Source organism: Vanessa atalanta, chromosome 3, assembly GCF_905147765.1.
Source record: "Vanessa atalanta chromosome 3, ilVanAtal1.2, whole genome shotgun sequence".
Taxonomy (NCBI): Eukaryota; Metazoa; Arthropoda; class Insecta; order Lepidoptera; family Nymphalidae; genus Vanessa; species Vanessa atalanta.
In genome coordinates this window covers 12,250,660-12,269,796 of record NC_061873.1, presented here as the reverse complement: position 1 = coordinate 12,269,796, position 19,137 = coordinate 12,250,660, and the positions used below count along the sequence as shown (strand labels likewise).

The 19,137-nt window shown below is 31.1% G+C and overlaps 4 protein-coding genes across 4 annotated transcripts; 2 read left to right on the top strand and 2 right to left on the bottom strand.

Annotated features, from left to right (window-relative positions):
• Nucleotides 1-587: 587 nt before the first annotated feature.
• LOC125076935 (la protein homolog) lies at nucleotides 588-3,938 on the bottom strand. Its single transcript, XM_047688678.1, has 6 exons — nucleotides 3,597-3,938; nucleotides 3,141-3,307; nucleotides 2,495-2,755; nucleotides 1,808-1,951; nucleotides 1,281-1,392; nucleotides 588-1,139 (listed from the first exon to the last, which is right to left on the bottom strand). The coding sequence occupies exons 1-6, from the start codon at nucleotides 3,715-3,717 to the stop codon at nucleotides 808-810; spliced, it is 1,137 nt and encodes a 378-aa protein (XP_047544634.1). The 5' UTR covers nucleotides 3,718-3,938; the 3' UTR covers nucleotides 588-807.
• A 797-nt stretch (nucleotides 3,939-4,735) lies between these two features.
• On the top strand, nucleotides 4,736-7,006 carry LOC125076946 (protein asteroid). Its single transcript, XM_047688693.1, has one exon. The coding sequence runs from the start codon at nucleotides 4,815-4,817 to the stop codon at nucleotides 6,993-6,995; it is 2,181 nt and encodes a 726-aa protein (XP_047544649.1). The 5' UTR covers nucleotides 4,736-4,814; the 3' UTR covers nucleotides 6,996-7,006.
• Nucleotides 7,007-7,676: 670 nt separating this feature from the next.
• On the top strand, nucleotides 7,677-12,526 carry LOC125077176 (caspase-1-like). The gene is made up of 6 exons (XM_047689014.1): nucleotides 7,677-7,786; nucleotides 8,477-8,593; nucleotides 9,377-9,513; nucleotides 9,881-10,056; nucleotides 11,121-11,235; nucleotides 12,303-12,526. Exons 1-6 carry the CDS (start codon nucleotides 7,734-7,736, stop codon nucleotides 12,524-12,526), a joined length of 822 nt encoding a protein of 273 aa, XP_047544970.1. The 5' UTR covers nucleotides 7,677-7,733.
• Nucleotides 12,527-13,923: 1,397 nt separating this feature from the next.
• LOC125077132 (androgen-induced gene 1 protein-like) lies at nucleotides 13,924-16,974 on the bottom strand. Its single transcript, XM_047688947.1, has 2 exons — nucleotides 16,755-16,974; nucleotides 13,924-14,512 (listed from the first exon to the last, which is right to left on the bottom strand). The coding sequence occupies exons 1-2, from the start codon at nucleotides 16,905-16,907 to the stop codon at nucleotides 13,937-13,939; spliced, it is 729 nt and encodes a 242-aa protein (XP_047544903.1). The 5' UTR covers nucleotides 16,908-16,974; the 3' UTR covers nucleotides 13,924-13,936.
• Nucleotides 16,975-19,137: the final 2,163 nt, after the last annotated feature.

The window sequence follows — 19,137 nt, the reverse complement described above, 5'->3', positions numbered from 1 at the left end:
TGTTTAATATTTATTACGTAAGAACTAAAAGTAAAAATGAATATAAGCTGGATTGGTTTTATAAATGGGCTTTCGACGAGGTCAATTTATATAATAAAATTGACACACATCAATAGAAGTTCACTTACTTTAATAATTCTTAAAGCCCGCGCTTTTCGAATCTTATGTTTGCTTTTATTTGTGATCTTACGTAAGAACTATCAAGACTCCATCCCCTTGTAAGAAAAAAATAAACATGGTCGACCCTAAACTCTCCTTAAATCGTAATACGTAATTAAAGTTCATTCATCATTTTGTTTATTAAATTGTCAAATTTTGGCATTTAGCTTAATGGTTTTTATTTTAAGCAGCTTAGCAACCAAATGAGCTGTATCGATAAAAATGTTTCATTTATATATCTTATTTCTTAAATACAGAGTAGGGTAAAGGATTTTCGATAAATGCATTTTTTTGCATGCATAATACTTATATATATATTTATGGTACATTTTAATTTGGAAATGATGCTTCACTTTAAATGTCTACCTTCTTCATTTGGTCTGAGATCATTTAGTCACTCATTGAGGTCTAAATAAAATTCTTTGTCATAAAATATAACTTTTAATCATATGATTATTGTTAATATAAAACAAAAGTGACACAGTTCCACATATTCGGATTTAAACATGTCTATATAATATTACTAAACCTAACTTATTTACTAACAAGTTAGGAAGTTACGTGTTTGAAGTCATTTTATATTTGTACGCTTATACAAAAGGCTACGGAGAAAATTTTAAATATAATTTTGAAACTATTATAAGATTATTAACTATCATTAGCTTTTATCTTGGCTGGAGGCCCGTCGTTGTTGTGATCTGGCTTTCTCTTTCTCCCTTGCTTTCCCTTGAAGTTTTTGCCTTTATTCTGTTTGAAATTTTTCATATTCTTGCGACGTTTCGACATTTCTTCAACAGTTTTATCTAAATATGTTTTCTCTTCTTCATCTTCCAAAACACGGAATACGACTTCTGATTCGCCAATTTTGATTTTGCCATCCGTTATTTTTTCTGCTAATTCTTTAGCACTATTCTCTTTGGATAAACGCACCCATCCTTCAGCATCGCCTACTTTAAAGTCTACATATGCAATTTCCTGACCTAAAATAAAGATTTATATTTATAAATATTTTATATAACAAGCAACAACTTATCACAAAATCACTCACACACTTATTAGAAATTTTGGAATTTAGTTAATTGGCCAACTGCTGTATTATAATATTATTTAAAATATATTACCTAGAGGAGTAAGAGCTTCTTTGATATCTTCTCTGGTCATTTTATCATGACCCTGACTGAAGTGAAGAACCGTTCCTGTGGGTAACTTGAATTCTTCCTTTTCTTCTTTTGTCTAAATGTTGAAATTATGTATTTAGTAGAGTTAATATATCCTATTTTGGTTGCATTTTACATTTTATTACAATTACATTAATAAGATACATCCAGGCCATAGTGCCTGGTTTTTGAACCTACATCAGCCACTGTGAAAATTCTAAGAGAGACAGATGACTTCCATAGATTCACTGTATATCACTATATATATATATGGAAAATAATGGGTACGCATGGTTGGTCAGAGATCAGGCACAGAGCAGATGACTGTATGGGCTTCCAGTCTAGACTAGAGTTGGGATATTCCTTGACAAGGAAAACCCAGGATACATAAATTTCTTCAACAAAGATATTTAAAGTTTTATCCATTAACTTTCATTTCTGATGTCAAAAAGCAAAAAAAATATCTTCTATCTATAAGTATAATTACTTACATCTTTTCCTTTATGTTTTTTGTCTTTCTTATCCTTCTTAGCGGCATATTCTTCTTGTTTTTGCTGCAAATAGTTATCTTGCCACAGTATCAGAAGATCAGTCTCATTGTATTTTAAGCCCTTGGTGTCTAAAAATTTTTCAGCCTAGAATTTTGAATAATTTTATTATAAATTATTAGTTGTTGCAATAAAGTAAATTAAGTAGATACTGATTTTATTTTAGAAATTAGTTTTTGAGCGTCAATAGTGCAATAGTTTAAGGGTTGCTTAGCAATGTAAAAATCTTCAGGTGCAATCATGACCCCTTGGACTTTTGTAGTTCCTATCCTAGCACAAGTATTAAGATTACATGTATATTAAAGTATCTACACATCATATGTCATATTTTTTTATTGTTTAAAATAAATCTCTTATCAATCAAACATATGTGCATGTGTTGAATATATTTATTGACATATGTATGTTATACATAATTAATCCACCTCTTTTGTTGATTATGGTATTCATGCACTGTCCAGTTGTTTAATAGAAATAGTTTTACTGCAATAAGACTAATAATCCATATAATATATTAAAAACAAAGAAAAATAGAATGTCTTTGTATAATTCTTTAAAGATTACAGTATTTGTGACACTTAAATTTGTCTTTATTGTGTTAACAATAAAATACTAACGTCATATTATTACCTGTTCCTTTGTCTTAAATGTAGCAAATACTGATCCTTTGAAAAGACGTTTTTTTGTTTGTCGGTCTTGATATCTCCTCATGATAATATTTTCTACTTCCTCAAACTGTTTGAAGTATTTTAATATGTCATCGAGTGAAGCATCTAAAGGGAATCCTTTTGCATAGACCGTTCTCCCGGTGAGTTCTTTACGCCTCTCCTCATTCATTTCTGGAATAGGCATCTCTGGATTTCTTCGTATTTTCTTGTTGTCTTCGGATACCTTAAAGTGACAAATTTGAAATGTACAAATAGTTTTATTAAGCATAAATTAAATTATAAAAATTGTTTGATTGTTTGATTTTATTACAAAATTATAATCTGTTGTGGTTAATACAATAATATTGATGTGATGTGATTGATATTTTAATGTGAACTACATTGAATTCTGTCTTGTTGCTTAAGCATAATAGAGTAACAAGTAACCAAGTGAAAACCTGAACATTTATAATATTTAGCTTAACATCAAAATTGGCCAAAATTTTGTAACATGTTGATTCAAGTGAGATTGGATAGTCTATTTAATAAATATTTACTATTCATAAAATTTAACAAATGCATACAAGACACTTCTTTGATTAATAATTAATAAGTAAATTATTACATACCTCAATTAATCCAGAAGTTGACTTGTTCATTGCGTTTGCAATAACATCAGAATCAGTAGAGAGTTTGGCAAGACGGTTAAATTTTCCAAGGATTTCAAGTGGTATCCAGCCATCGTCGAGTTTTACCTGCTCTCGCAAAAATTTATCCCTGGGAAGATTTAGATCACCTATAAAGGAAATTATGAGTTTATATTGAAGGCATTACAAATCTTACTTTAAAACCATAATAAATTTAAATAGTATGGTTAATGATTATTAAAAAAAAAAAAACAATTATTAGTATTATTGATATTTTTTAAAGCTAAAAACAATAATTAATGTAGAACATTTATCATATGATTTTTTTAAATAAATATTAATAAAAACAAATTACTATTATGACGTTTAATTTAATAAGTTTTAGTTGTATATAAAAACAACAATCAATATTGATTTGCAAGCATCGTAAAAACCTACCAAAGTAATATTCTATTTGCCTAATGATGGCTTTCTCCAAATCAGTCTCTTCCTCTGCATTATTTTCCGTATCGGTCGATCCTTGTCCATTGGTTTCAGTTACCACGTTTTCATCAGTCATATTGGATTAATTACAAAATAATGCACTGTATTACGAGCTTGCTATGTTCAAATTAGACGCAATAGTTACTATGCTTTTTTCACGAAATAAACACTAAGCTACCTATCAAACTTCAATGAAACTACAATATTATTATAATTATAGAATAGAAAACACGTGTTTTACTGAAATTGAAAACCACATGCAGAATACAGACAAGCGAAAGACCGGCGTGGTTGATTAATAACTGAAGTTGGATGAGGATGACAGGACAGAGAGAGAAGGCTGCGTTCATAATTTCATAATCGATAATTTGGTAACGCAAAATTTACTTTTTTTTACGACAATAAGTTTATGCATTCATTAAAATATGAAAATATTTTATAAAGTTATTATGAGATTGAAAAAGTTAAAAACATATTCGTATGTGTATTATTTCTCAGTGGTCTGAACTTTTGTACGTAATGTGGTTTTATACATATTTGGCTTTTATTCGCTGTGAATTTAATTTATTTTACTATTAATATTTTTGCCTAGTTTAATTAAATAGGTAAATATTGATTTCATTTGATTTGTTTTTTTGCTATTGTGAATATACTTACTAAAGTTGAATACACAATGGTATGTGAAACTAACTTACTTCCTATTTTGTTAAAATATGCGAAAGGTAGTTTCGAGTTCTATTATATCTGAGTGGACTAGTCCACTTTAAATTAAATTTATTTAAATACATTATACATTACATTTACAATTTATTTACAATATCTGTAAGTGCTGTAACATTACACAATTAAATGTACCTTTAGTGTTTTATAATTATCATAATTTTATATCACAAAATGTGATTTACATAATTAAGCAATATTAAGTCAAATAAAAGTGTATTTAAATAATAAAAAGAAATATAATAATATTTCAGTTAATACTTAATTTACAGCTACATTAATCGTAACACGAATTTAAACAATAATAAACAATAACATTCATAAATTTTTATTATATTATGTTGTCAAAGTCATATGTCAATTGTCAATCGTAATCATACAACACGATTTTCTTATTTTCTACAATTACTAACCTCAAAACCTAAATAATAAATTGATGGTCTAACAAAAACAATGGGTGTTCGTGGTTTGACTACATATGTAAACAATAATCAAGATGTGTTCATGAAAAAATATTATTTACACGATACTAATTTAATTATAGACGGTCATAGTTTATGTGCCCAATTATATAGATTGTTAAACAGTTTCTCAGCGTTTGGCGGCGAATATGATAAATTCGCATCGTCTGTTAAAACATTCTTTAAAAACTTACGCAAATGCAACGTAATACCATATGTTATATTCGATGGTTGTCATGAAAAGAAAAAATTGAGAACTGTTTTTAGTCGACTAAAGTCTAAATTAGGTGGTACGGCACGACTGGACCCTGTGACGCAGGACAGATTACAAATTTTCCCATTTTTATTCAGAGATGTTTTCAAAGAAGTTCTTAATGATCTCAAAATAAACTATACCGTTTGTGAATTCGAAGCAGATGACGATATTGCCTCATTAGCAAGACATATGAACTGTCCGGTGTTAAGTTATGATTCAGATTTTTTTATATACAATGTTTTATACATATCTTTTAATACATTAGAAATGAAACCAAAACCTATAGAAGAAAATGGTATTAAGTTGTACGCAATGGAGTGCAAAATATACAAGGTGCAATATTTATGTGAACACTTTGGTGGTCTTAATGAAGAACTTCTACCTTTGCTAGCCACCCTTCTTGGCAATGACTATGTGGAGAAAAAAGTTTTTAGAAAATTCTTTTCTCAACTTAAATTGCATAAAAGTAAAAAAAAGAAAAATGAGCAACAAAGAAGTATACATACATTGTTTAATTGGCTTCAAAATGAAACATTGGATTCGGCCATTGAGAAAATTTTAGGTAGGCTTAAGAAACATCAAAAGAATAAAGTTTTTTTAACCATTAAAAGGAGTGTGGAAGGATATCATAACGAAAACTGTCAGTCATTGAAGTATTTTGATATACCTGTGAGTAATTGTACTCAAATATCTTGTCTCGAAATGCCTAATGTAGAGGAGAAGGCAGATAATTCTGAAGTTGACAGTACAGATGAATCTGAGAACACTGATGAGGATGAGGAAGGGTCACAGGAAGACGATGAAGAAGCTGCCATTGCTGAGAAATTAGAATTAATCCCTCCATGGTTTGCAGAGAAAATTCGTCGTCGGCAAATACCTTATACCTACTTGAATCTTTATGTTCATCACTTACATGTGTGTAATCCGCAAGCTGAAGACTTTACAGAGAAAGACTGTTTCCTTTGTACATTGCCTATACTGAGATATGCATTTGATATTCTAACTGATTTTTCTCATGATGACTGTGTTTATGTTTGTAGGGAAAATTGTGGTTACAAAAAAATAATTGTTGGTAAAGAGCATGCAATACCAAGACCTTTGGATGTACCGTTTCAAGAAATAAATGATGAACAGTTACAATTATGTTTTCAACATTTTCTCAATTTGAAACTTCCCAATTTAAATTTAGCAGTAATTGAGATGTTACCGTTAAACTTTCATCTGTTTATGATATCAATTCTTTTCTGGGTCTCCACATGCAGTGTTCCGGTTGCTCATGTCCATTCTTTGATTATGTCATATATAACTTTGGAGGTCATTGATGAAAAAACCGGTACAGCCCGCGGTAGTTATCTCTTTAATAATAGGAATGCTAAAAAACTTGAAGAATTGAGGAAAACACCAACTTCAATTGCAGTTTCAGATGATGAATTATTCCTTAATAAAAACAAAGTCAAATACGAAGACTGTCTCATCGCTGCCAGCGTTATTTTGAAGCATTTTGAAATTGATGATAGTATACGAAAAAGACCTAAAAGTTACGATATCAAGAAAATACATTCTTTTGCCCAATTTCAGTGTATATTACATCAAATTAATTCATTGAATATATTATGTGGTTCGCCATTTGAAACGACACGCTATTCAAAATGTTACAATGGTGTATTGATCTATAACATTGCACTGAAATTAGAGAAACAGGCAGATCCTGTGAAGTTTTTACAAGATTATATAAAAGGTGCTACTACTGTAATATTGTTTTATAAAAGTATATGTTCTGTTTATAAACAATTGTTAGAAGAAATGAATTTATCAAATGTTCAATGGTCGAAAAGGAAAAGGAACAGGGGTAAAAAAGATTTACAAGAAGACCAATCCTTCTTTATTAAAGGGTTTGAAGCTGATGTTATAATATAAAATTTTTAATCCTGTGGTTGTTTTATTCCCATACACATTTATCTTTTTAATATATTTTAATTAATTGATTATCAATATTATATAAAATTAATAGATATAATACAATAAATATAATATTTATTCTATATTGTTTTTTTTAATTTTTGATTATTATATATATATACTATTTTATATTATTATATATTTATAATTAAACAACACCGAGTAAGTCATTCACAATATATTTGCATATAATTATTAAAAAGATTTAATTTAAATAAAAGCGGCCAAGTGCGAGTCGGACTCGCCCAAGAAGCAAGCAAGTAGCAAGTTTTATGTTTATGAAATTCATTTTTTATTTTTATATTTGTGTTGTTTGAATTAAAGCTAAATTGTGGTTTACGATTTATGACTTATTAAAAAAAAACAAATTTTAATAATTGGGCTTTCAAAACCAAAAAAATTAAGATTTACTCCCATAACCAAGATCGTATCGTTCAAGAGATTAAATATCTATAAAAGTATCAGTTCCGAAAAATAAACGCAATCGGTATCTAGTAAAGAAAAAAATCTGTTTTATAAATATTTAATGTACCTACTTTACTGAAAATGTTAACGCTTATCAATTTATCTTTCCGATAGGTATAGGTAATTCTTATCTATGTGTTGCATTTGTTAGTCGTATGTTATTTGAAACAAAAACGAAAATTATTTAAAAAATAAATAAATATTACAATTATTTCTCTTTGCTGTAAGAAAATGGATGAAACTGCAACAGATGGGCCATTTAACCTAAATTCCTCGAATTCAAGGTAAAACATACTATTATTTAAAAAAATTGGTTTACTTCTTTGCTTGTATGAAAAAAAACTTGATAATTTGCCTTGTCGATATGCAAAATTGCTTACAATAATAGACTGTTCAATAAAATTAAAAATGAACTAACTTTTATCAATTCTTGTAAAAGGATGTATGTATGCTTTTTGTGTAAGCCTACTGATTAAAGTAAGTTTATTTGATTTTTGGTATAAGTACGTAAGTTAATAATCTCTAAATAATTCATCGTGGCAAAGGCCGCCAAAATGTTAGTTAGTATTGTATTCAGTGTTAAAAATAGTAATTGTTGATAAACTTAAAATGATTTTAGTCTTGTTTGGTTTTTTTAACTCGTACTCGTACAGTTGCCTAGCTTCGAAAGTAGTTTTTCAGTTTAAAAAGATTAATTAGTTAATCATTTTTGTAAAAACGGAAATAGGCTTGTGTATTACATATGTAAAGTCGCGACGTCATGTTGACAAAGAAGAAAATAACATTAGAAAATCCTAATTTTTGCGCCACTGGAGAGTTCGCCGCCTTGGATTCTAGCCCCGAGTGCCTCTAAAGTAAATGACACGGCACAAAAACCGCAAAGGAATAGCCTCCTAAAATAAGCTTCAAAAGTGTCTCCTAACAAGAAATTAAATAGGAATATTATTATTATCTTTTAATATTTTTTGTTATAGATCCACTTTGGAGGATGCACAGAAATTGGAACCAGAAATTTTGTATTATAATATGACAGGTGAAAAGTATTTAATTATATTCAACCATTACAAGTATAAGAAAACAATGTATTATGGGTAAGTACCGACAATATTGATCTTTCTGAAATTGTGTTTGAAGTGTTCGGTTAATAGAATTAAATAATTTGTAATGTTGATACTTACGTCTTCGAGTAAAATCATTTCATGAGAGAATGTTGCATTTTTCCAGGTAAGCACGACTCATTTTTTTGGAAATGAAAATCAAAATATACTTTATTTAAGTAGGCTTTTACAAGCAGTTCTGAATCGTCTTTAACAGACTACATATTATTTGAAGCTAGCACCGGTTCGGAATGTAGATTCTACCGAGAAGAACTGGCCAGAAACTCAGTAGTTACTCTTTTTCAATATATAAAAATATAGTCATGTTAGTTAAATACTATTATATATGTATGTAATATATCTTGCCTGGAAGTCGACAAGTATTAACACCGCTTTTTATCATCTGTATAAATTGAAATTTCATCTCTTGTAATTTCAATATTTTGATTTAAATGTCTGAACATAAAAAGACATTAAATAGTTACTTCAATTTTTAACACGCTGGATTTGGTACTATTTGTCAATAACGGCTTTGCACGCATTTGGCACAAAAAAGTCTCCTTGGAGTTCAAGCTTGCTTCATACCAAATTGCATCAAATTCAGTTTAGTGATTTGGCTGTGATAGAGCAACAGACATACAGTGTTACTTTCGTATTTATAATATTAGTACCTATAGATTAAATAATGGTCAATTATTTTATTTTGTAAATGATAAGTAATTAATCATTGTTAATTAATATTCATTAAATCATAATTATATAATAATTTTATTTCAGTTTTAAACGCCCATCACCTAGAACAGGCACAATGGAAGACGTTGCAAAAATGAGAAAGGTTTTTGAAAATTTGAACTATAAAGTAATCGTTCACCAAGATCTGGAACACGCAGAAATCCTGGACAAGGTCATGGCGCGTATGTATTTACACATACACGTGTAATTTGTGAAAAAACTGAATTAATTATATAATGCCATCTTTATCTATCCACATATATCGGTCTCTATCGTTACTGAAGTGGCAGAAGTTAAAATTTGACATATTAAATGTTGAGCGACGTTCTTGTGGTCTGCAGTATAATCTATAAGACTATATCTTACTTCGTTTCTTACTCGTGTAATGTTGAAAATCGGTGGAAATCGAAAAAGAAAATTACTCGGTGATCTTATAAGATAATTTTTTATTATCACTCTATGAAATTTTTTGATAGCACTTAGCCATATCGGTGAACTTGCACTCATAAATTAACAGCAAGTACACATTATTCTTCTATCAATTTTCAGTAAGCAAAGAAGACCACAAAGCGACGTCGTGTCTGTGTTTCGCGTTTCTGACGCACGGGGAAAAAGGGGGAGACCTCTTCGCGGCGGATAGACCTTATCAATTGAGAGAAGTTACGGTGATGCTAGAACATGGTCACTCGAGTCTCGTTGGCAAGCCGAAATTATTTTTCATACAGGTTTGGTTAAGGCTAATTCCTATATGACAATAATACCATCATCATTATTTAGTCTTTCGTAGTCCTCTGCTGAGACCCGAGATGGCCCAGTGGTTAGAACGCGTGCATCTTAACCGATGATTTCGGGTTCAAGCCCAGGCAAGCACCACTGAATGTAATGTGCTTAATTTGTGTTTATAATTCATCTCGTGCTCGACGGTGAAGGGAAACATCGTGAGGAAACCCGCATGTGTATATTTCAACGAAATTCCGCCACATGTGTATTCTACCAACCCGCATTGGAGCAGCGTGGTGGAATATACTCCAAATCTTCTCCTCAAAGGGAGAGGAGGCCTTAGCCCAGCAGTGGGAAATTACATGCTGCTAATGTAATGTAATGTAATGTAGTCCTCTGCTGGACGTGGCTTATTCCGAGGACCGCAAATATTCCCCTGGTAGCAGTCGGACCCGCCTGCGTTTGCCGATCAGCGGTCTCCACTTTAGGACCAATCTGGTCCATTTTTCAGCAATCCTTCGACATGAGTGACCAGCACACTGCCACCTGAGTCTGTTAGTTTTCCAAGCCACGTCTGTAACTCCGGTTCTCTTCTGGCTCTTAAGCACTCCTCGCATAGCTCAGTCCATATCCGTTCGACCTTGAATTTCTGGACCTGCATCGCAGGTTGTGTCTATGCTTCAAAACCGTTATACGTAATGGACATAGTAAGTAATTAAAGGCCATAACTCAGTAAAGTATTGTTGCGTCCCTATGTATTTTACTTTGGACCTTCCTTGACCGTCGGTTATCAACAACGCTGAACTTTTTTGGTAAATCTCGTATTAACAACGTATGAGTATTTTACTTTTACTAAAAACTGGTACTTTTGTTTTGTTGGGGTTCTGGTCCCAAACCTTTGGACCCGAATTTGATAAAATTTGAAACAATTTGAGCAAAGACAGGCTATTTTTTATACCTAACACCTAATGACCAACCCCTAAACGCGAGGCCGCGGGCAACAGCTACTGTTCTATAAGTATGGATCTAGATTTTGCAAATACAGATAGAAACTAAAATATTTCTATAGGCGTGTAGAGGAGATCAGATTGACAGTGGGCGGAGGGTCGAGTTAGATGGCGCTGAAGCGTCCTTCATCATACCAACTCATGCGGACTTTCTTATACTGTACTCCAGTGTTGAAGGTAATTTGTAATAATTTTTTACACATTTATTTTTATTCCATGTAGGTAAGCTGCCATCATCCATAGGCATTAGAATTGTATGAAATATTAATTATTCATATCACCGATGTGCAGAGCCGTCTCAAGCTATGCTGGGGCCATTGGGCACCCATGAATTTGGGCGCCTTTTGCTATATATTTTTTGGTTTAATTTGGTAAATTGTTGGTTCTTCGGGGCCCTCTCAGGATGGGGGCCCCGGGCACGTGCCCAATGTGCCCTATGGGCTACCCTTGGGAATTAAGGTGTTATTTTCCTTGTGCCTGTGAGCTCACTGGCCGACACACCTTTAAAACTGGAACACAACAATAATTAGTATTACTTGGTAGGTAACCTATCTAGACAGGCTTGCACAAAGCCTTATTAATAAATATATATAAAATATAATATTTATGTATTCAATTCAACACTATATCGGGATTATTTATAATAATTTGACAGGCAGACAGATTATTATTAGAATTTATAATGTACAATTGTATTAATAAATGACAGACATGACCTTGGTTTGGCTCCTTTTTCTATATGTTCAATAAATAAAAGTATTTTTTAATTTAAATAATACTTGATACAGGTTCTGTAAGGTTTGCATTATTTGTGATAAAATAATAATAATTATCTATACTTTTTTATAAATGTGAAAGAAACTCTGTATGACAGACAGTTTGTGTTTATATTTGAGTTTTGTTACTTTTTTACAACAAAACTACTGAACCGATTTTGATAAAATTTGATATAAAGCAAGTTTGAACCCCAAGAGAGGACATAGGACTCTTTTAAATAAATCAGAAGACTAATCCGTAAGACGGGAGCAAAGCTGCGGGTGACAAGAAGTTTTATGTAAACTCTCATGCACATAACGAAATAAATAACGCCTACCATCGATACGTTTTCAATAAAGTGGGTATACTCACAATATGTTTAAGACAATATAATATATATTCACAATTATATAATTCCAAAGTGCTTTTATGAGATTACTTGTAAGAATATTTTGATTTAGTTTAAGGTGTTAATTTTATTTTTACAGATTATTTATCATTTAGGGATAGAGATGGATCGTTCATGATACAAGAGCTTTGTGACGTCATCAACGAGTACCACAAGGAATGGGATGTTTTACACATAATAACGTTGGTTCATCGTAGGGTCGCATATTATAGGAACACTTTCGCGCCATCTAACCCATCGATACACGATAAGAAACAAATGCCCGAGACTCGTTATACTTTAACGAAATTATTTAAATTTTAAAAAATTAAAATTCTATAAAAGCAAGAACTTGAAAATTCTTTGTACATCAAGCTGCTGTTTTTTTTTTTAATAATTTATCTAAATATTGTATTGCTATGAAGAATAATTGAAAATTATGTAACAAGTAATAAAGAAAAGTTCTAAATTTAAACGCCTATTAAAGTTTAATGTACGCTACTCTCTCAGGTAATAATGTGCATATAACTGCATATTTTTAATTAAATACATATAATATGTAAACAACAAATATATTAAATATAAATAAAAAAAAAATAAAAGTTTATTGTGTATTGCCAGATATCTTTTTATGTAACTTATTTATAATTCATAAAGTATTTTAACATGTAACACTAATACTTATTTTGACGTTTCTAAATATTTGATGTCATACTTCTATAACTACTAGTTGACAGTTGCTAATTTTCTTTTGGCGCGCAATGAAAAAAAAAGAGAGTAAATATTTATGATGCGCGCCACAGGTAACATGAAAACTTCATGATGAAGTTAGTCTCTATACCGCCAAGTCAAGTCGCTCGAATTAGGAAACTTTGCACCGCATCTTATTTTTACAATGTTTATTTATTATTAAGTTAAATAGTTTTTGATTATTAATTTTTAAATTTGGGTGACTGTTGTAGTAGTGGACAAAAAAACATGTATCATAATAATAATAATAGTTTTTAGTATTATTAATAGATTATTATAATTTTATTGTATTTATTTGCATGCAACAAAAAAACATTGAGCCGCAGAAGTAGAACTTCTCACGCGCGTACATACCCCCCCCCCCCTTTATTTCTTAGGTCATTTTATATTTTTATTTTATTAAGTAAGCACTTACCTATTTATATACCTTACTTAGGTTTATTGATATACGCTATAATACCTAATTAAATAGAGGCTTAGTATATTTTCGTATACAAAAACGGTATAAAATACAGACATTTAATGATCTATTTACACACGAATACCTCTTCCCCTTCACGTTAAATTACCAACGGCATGCATTTGTATGAGTGAGTGATGTGCTTACAAGATGTCTTAGTGTGCGTGAGTCGACCTATACTAAAGACAGCAAAAAAAACCTCTGATTATATGCTTAGATAGTGTCAGAGCTGAGAACGCGATGACGCGTATGACGTTTGGCAAGTGTCAAAAGTCGCTGTCACGCAGGACCTAGATAATAAAAGTCGATTCATTTGTTTTAGTTCTTTTTGTAGTGCGACACTCTATCTAGATAGATAATCTGAGCAAATTAGATTATATAGTTTAAGTGGAGAGGCGTTCTTTCGTGAGTAAACAGACAAATAATTACACATTTATATTAATTATATGTATAAAAATTGTTTTGACAAACCTTTTTAAAAATAAAGAAAAAAAAATGTTGTAATTGCAATATTTTTTATTTGTTTATGTTCTCTTCTTTTTGCCTTGAGACGTGCCGTTTTGAATTCCAACAGAATAGGATTCCTTTTTATGGGAATACAGGAAATTGTTCAATTTTTCCCCAAACATATATAATAATGCGGCTGTACTTATACTCAGAACTATAAATACAACCCTCAGAGGCCAGTTGAAGAGTTTAAACACTGGATAGACCCACGCCCCAGTTTTTGCGTAAATCGTAAAGAACCAAACTATGTAGGAAATAAAAAATGTAAGCATTACAGAGAAACCAATTTTCCGCGATGGATAATTTCTGTACGATGTCAACAGCTCTATTATTATAAATACAGACACGGTTGTGTGTAAAACATGATTAAAACTGGGATGATATAGTTTTTCGATATGTTCCGGAAAAATAAGCTCCTTGTCTATGGCGTATATGCTCCAAAATGCGATTGACACGTAAATCGCCGTTGCAAATGCTAGGGAGAACAGTGTGTCTTTAATTTGTCGTATAATAGGAGGTTTCTTTGGCGTTTTCGCGTTCGATCCGAAGATGTCGTTCAGTAATGCAATGAAGTGATAAACCGTTTGCAATATCTGTAATAGAAAAAAAAAAATTAAAAATATATATATATGAATATTAAGTCTTAATTATTTTCTAAATTCATATGGTGTTTTTTTAGTAATAATCTTATTTACTTGCTATAGTTTTGAGTGTAAATTATTAAGTGATTAAGTTCTTTACATAGTAAAAATATCGATTATATAATTTAGGTTAAGTAAAAGGTATAATATTCTTAATCGTATTTAAGGCACATGACTATTTTATCCAATTCTAATAGAGAACGTACTTAATATTAAAATTGTTATCGTTATTTAGACGCTGGTTTAATATCTAACGGTCGAAGGGTCAAGACCTATACATAATTCAAGAGCTTAGTTTAATATATTTATGTTAAAGTAAAGTAAACAGATCTTTAATTGTAACTTTCTTCGTAAGGATCAAGATATTCCAAGATTGCTGAATCAAAGCTAGGCGTTGATTCGTGTAGTGTAGTACTTCTCGTGGTCGGTGGTGAAGATGTGAGAAAATATGAGTCGCCATAATCTGGCTCAAGGGTGTCAGCCACCCATATTGAAGAAGCGAGGTAATTTTGGAGCTTAGCACTCCACAGAAGAAGGAAGAACTTGAGTCCTTGGCCTATATGACTTCTACTGGAAATATTAATTGTCTTTAAATTTATATTTATTTTTGTAATATGATCGAGTCTAAATTTAGTAGTTTCGTACAAAAATAACTCAACGAAAGTTAATACATTAGCGTGACGTTTTTTGATAGCTATTTACTACGTAAATCCGTTATGAGATCACTGACAGTTACAATTTGGTACTTCGGTGCGTGGTTCGTTCTGTAGGAATTAATATCATATCTCTCTCTTGAAATATTGACAGCTGACGTACCGATACGCCATTTTGATACGTGTTTCTTATAATTTTTATAATTATTATAGTCAGTATCGCAAATTACTTTCTGATATCTGCAAATCACACGCTCGTGTTCTGCGGTAAGTTTCGGACTTCTTACAGAATTACTGTATACTATCTAATACCTCTACTGATGTTGAATTAAGTGGCACAGTAAGGAATATGTCTATAATGCAACTATAGCATAAATAATAATGAGAACGAAATAAAAAAATACGTAACTCAAAAGAAAATTCCTTTTTTTAAACTAGATTTACCATTTTCTAACTTTTATAATGCATTCTCGTAGAGCGATAGTTGCGTCAAGTTACATTAATTAGTAGGTACTTGTATCCTAATTGAATTGTCAACATAGAGTACTTTTAACACTGACAGTTTTAACAGTTATTACTTCGTTATCACTATTACTTAAATGCATATTTTTTATATATTATCTACACTCGATAGCCTTATACATAAGCCCAAATTAAATTATTTATATAAAATAAATAAATTACTTACATAAAACAATACAATACTTTGAAATTATTTATTTATTTACATATTTATATTAATATATTGACATCCTCTATCCATAAAGAGAAATCAATCATTCATCTTGAAATACTTCAGAAATAAAACTATTAAAATTAACCAGGTAATACTAACGATTAAACTGGCAGTGCCGCAGCTAAGCACCTAAGCAATGTCAAATTAATTTTCACCAAACAGATACTGGCTCAATAGAAGCGCATAAGAAATCATAGCAATTCCTAACAATGTGCTGTCAACAGTGGCGTAGCTATCGTAGGGCCAGGTGGTGCAGTTCACCAGGGCCCCTGAGCTCTGGGGGCCCTCTAACCTAAGCTATGAAAAGAGCTTTAAATAGAAATGAAGTATGGATTTAACTTACTTACTTAATGATATGTTCAACTCACTGTAACCCATTCTTATTACTATCCATTCATATTATCTATAATTTTGAATGCCAATATACGTTAAAGATGGGGCGAAGGCCCGATTCTTTTTCTATGCACCGGGGCCCTTACCCACCTAGCTACGCCACTAGCTGTCAAGCCTGGGAATTAAAATGTTATGTCCCTTATGCATGTAGCAACACTGATTCATTCGCCTGTCGAATCGGAGCACAACACTATTGACTATTAGTGTTCGTTGGTAGGATATGTGATGATAGGTTGGTACCCAGACGGACTTGCATATAGTCTGAACACCAAATAAAGTAGTTTTATACTGAGCCTAAATAATTTATATCCGAGTAAAAAAAATTACAAGATATCACTAAACAATTACTATTCTATCAAAACGTTTAAAATTATTTTTAATATAAATGAGTCATAATAAAAATTATACTCACTAAACACCAAATAGTAAGAAACATACTCCTCGACTTCAGTGGTAATGTTTCCATTTCTTTAACCGGCAAAGGAAGTACTATATAAGTCTGATCATACCACAGCACGAACGAATTAATCGTCACAACTGTCAGATGAAATAATACTCGGAACATTTTGTTGTAATAATTAAATAAATAATTAAAAAGTTAAAACGTCGGTTTGCGACGGAGCCGCGCGCTCGTGTGGTTGGATCAAGGCCTGCTTCGTTTTTATGATTATTTATGACCTGATAAAAATGTTAATACGTAATGTTTATTGTAATATTTTTTTTTGTGATAAATATTGTGAACAGGGCGTCAATCTCTAAAGTCGGCTATGAATACGAAAAACCACCACTGAATGTTTAACTGATAAGATCGCTCTATAGTATCATATATAAGCAATTATCATTAATTATTATTTATTTCTTATATGCAGAAGCATTTTATAATAAAATTATTATTAGGGATATGATTTTTTAAATCGTGATTTTATAATTCTTCTTCTACAGAAGAAGAATTTTAACATGCATGGATTAATGCATGCTAATTTTAGTATCGTAGTATTAGTTTTAGCTTTTATTTATTATTATGACATAGTTAATATTTTTTATTTAATCCAGGATCTCTTAGGACATCGTCCTACATTGGAGGTCCAGAAATATCTTAATAATATTTGAGAAGGGAAGATCACCAGAACACTAATTGCACCGGGGCGCGTGTTGTTTCGATTCAATTTCATGCTGCTATATATATAACAATTGTAGTTAATAAATAATAAATAAATATTGGACAAACATCACATACATTACTCTGATCCCAATGTAAGTAGCTAAAGCACTTGTGTTATGGAAATCAGAAGTAACGACGGTACCACAGACACCCAGACCCAAGACAACATAGAGAACTAATGAACTTTTTCTACATCGACTCGGCCGGGAATCGAACCCGGGACCTCAGAGTAGCGTACTCATGAAACCCGGTGTACACCCTACTCGACCACGGAGGTCGTCATGTAGTAGTTGTTACTGTTACAGCTTTAAACGTCCCATTCCAGCTTAACGTATTCAAGGCAAGTACAGGAAAAAAACATAGAGACCATAATAAAAGGGCTCCAAATATAGCGGCTCAATATTCTGACTGCCCTCAAAGAAGCCGAAGACAGAGTGGTGTGGAAGCTAGTCGACACATCGGTGAAAGTAATTCAGAACAACCACCTTCAGTAATGTAGCACACGAAGAAGAAGAAGATAAGGACTGTAAGATATTCTAGACTTGTAGAATATTCTAGAATCTAGAGATGTATTAATATTCATTCACCAAGTTTATAAATTATGATGGTTTTATTTTCATTATATATTTGTTGTAAATTTTGAAAGTACTTACTCGTATTGATTGACATTAGCCGACATGATAAATGCATTAAAAAATATATTTTATAAATAAAATGGTATTACAATAAAGTAGGTTATTTAGATATAAATTAATTAAAATCAACGAGTAATGGATCCGTTTGAGCAGTCATTTGTTTTAAATTATAATAATTATCATGTTTCATTACTCTTGCGGCTAATTTGTAAACAGACTTGAAGCATTTATTCCTTTTTCATATTTATAATGACTATTTTTGAAATTATACCGTTTCAAATTTCAAAAATATTTGCACGTTCAAATAACACTTCGCGCTTAATTGTGCAAACCCGTTTGTTTGCGCGAAAGTACGCTTTTGCTAGTGAATTTCTGAAATATAACTAATATAACTGCATACTGGTGAAATGTTACTTGATTAAGTTTAATGTATTTCTGTAGAAACAGAGGACATTTATATGAAGAGTATGTGAAACTAACCATTAAAAGCAATAGAGCTATTTAGCAAGTCTGTAAAAAAAAAAAAACTTGTAATTGGCAGACGGTAGTCAACTATAGAATTAAAATTACATGTATGTGACCTATATAAATTTAGAGCAACAAATACGGATTGATACATAGTATCATTTTTATCATTAAAAAAAAAAGAATGAAATCAAGAATATATATATATATATATATATATATATTCTTGATTTTTCAATTAATTAAAAATGAGTACAGGTGACATTTGAATGCGCATCTCCGGGTTACCGAGGTTAAGTTGAAGAGGTCGAGATAAGATATTCGTATTTCATAATAGCTTTACTCATTCAAAAATTGTCGTTCTCCGATAAATTGTGTTCTACATAATGATTTGTAAAACAAGCTCTTGTGCCCGAGTTCGTGTGCACTAATCTTGAAACACATATTATGATGAAAAAATGATAAGGACATCATCCAGGGGAGAGCAGCTGAAGATAGAGGATCAGATAACAGAACATGAACAACCAAAATTA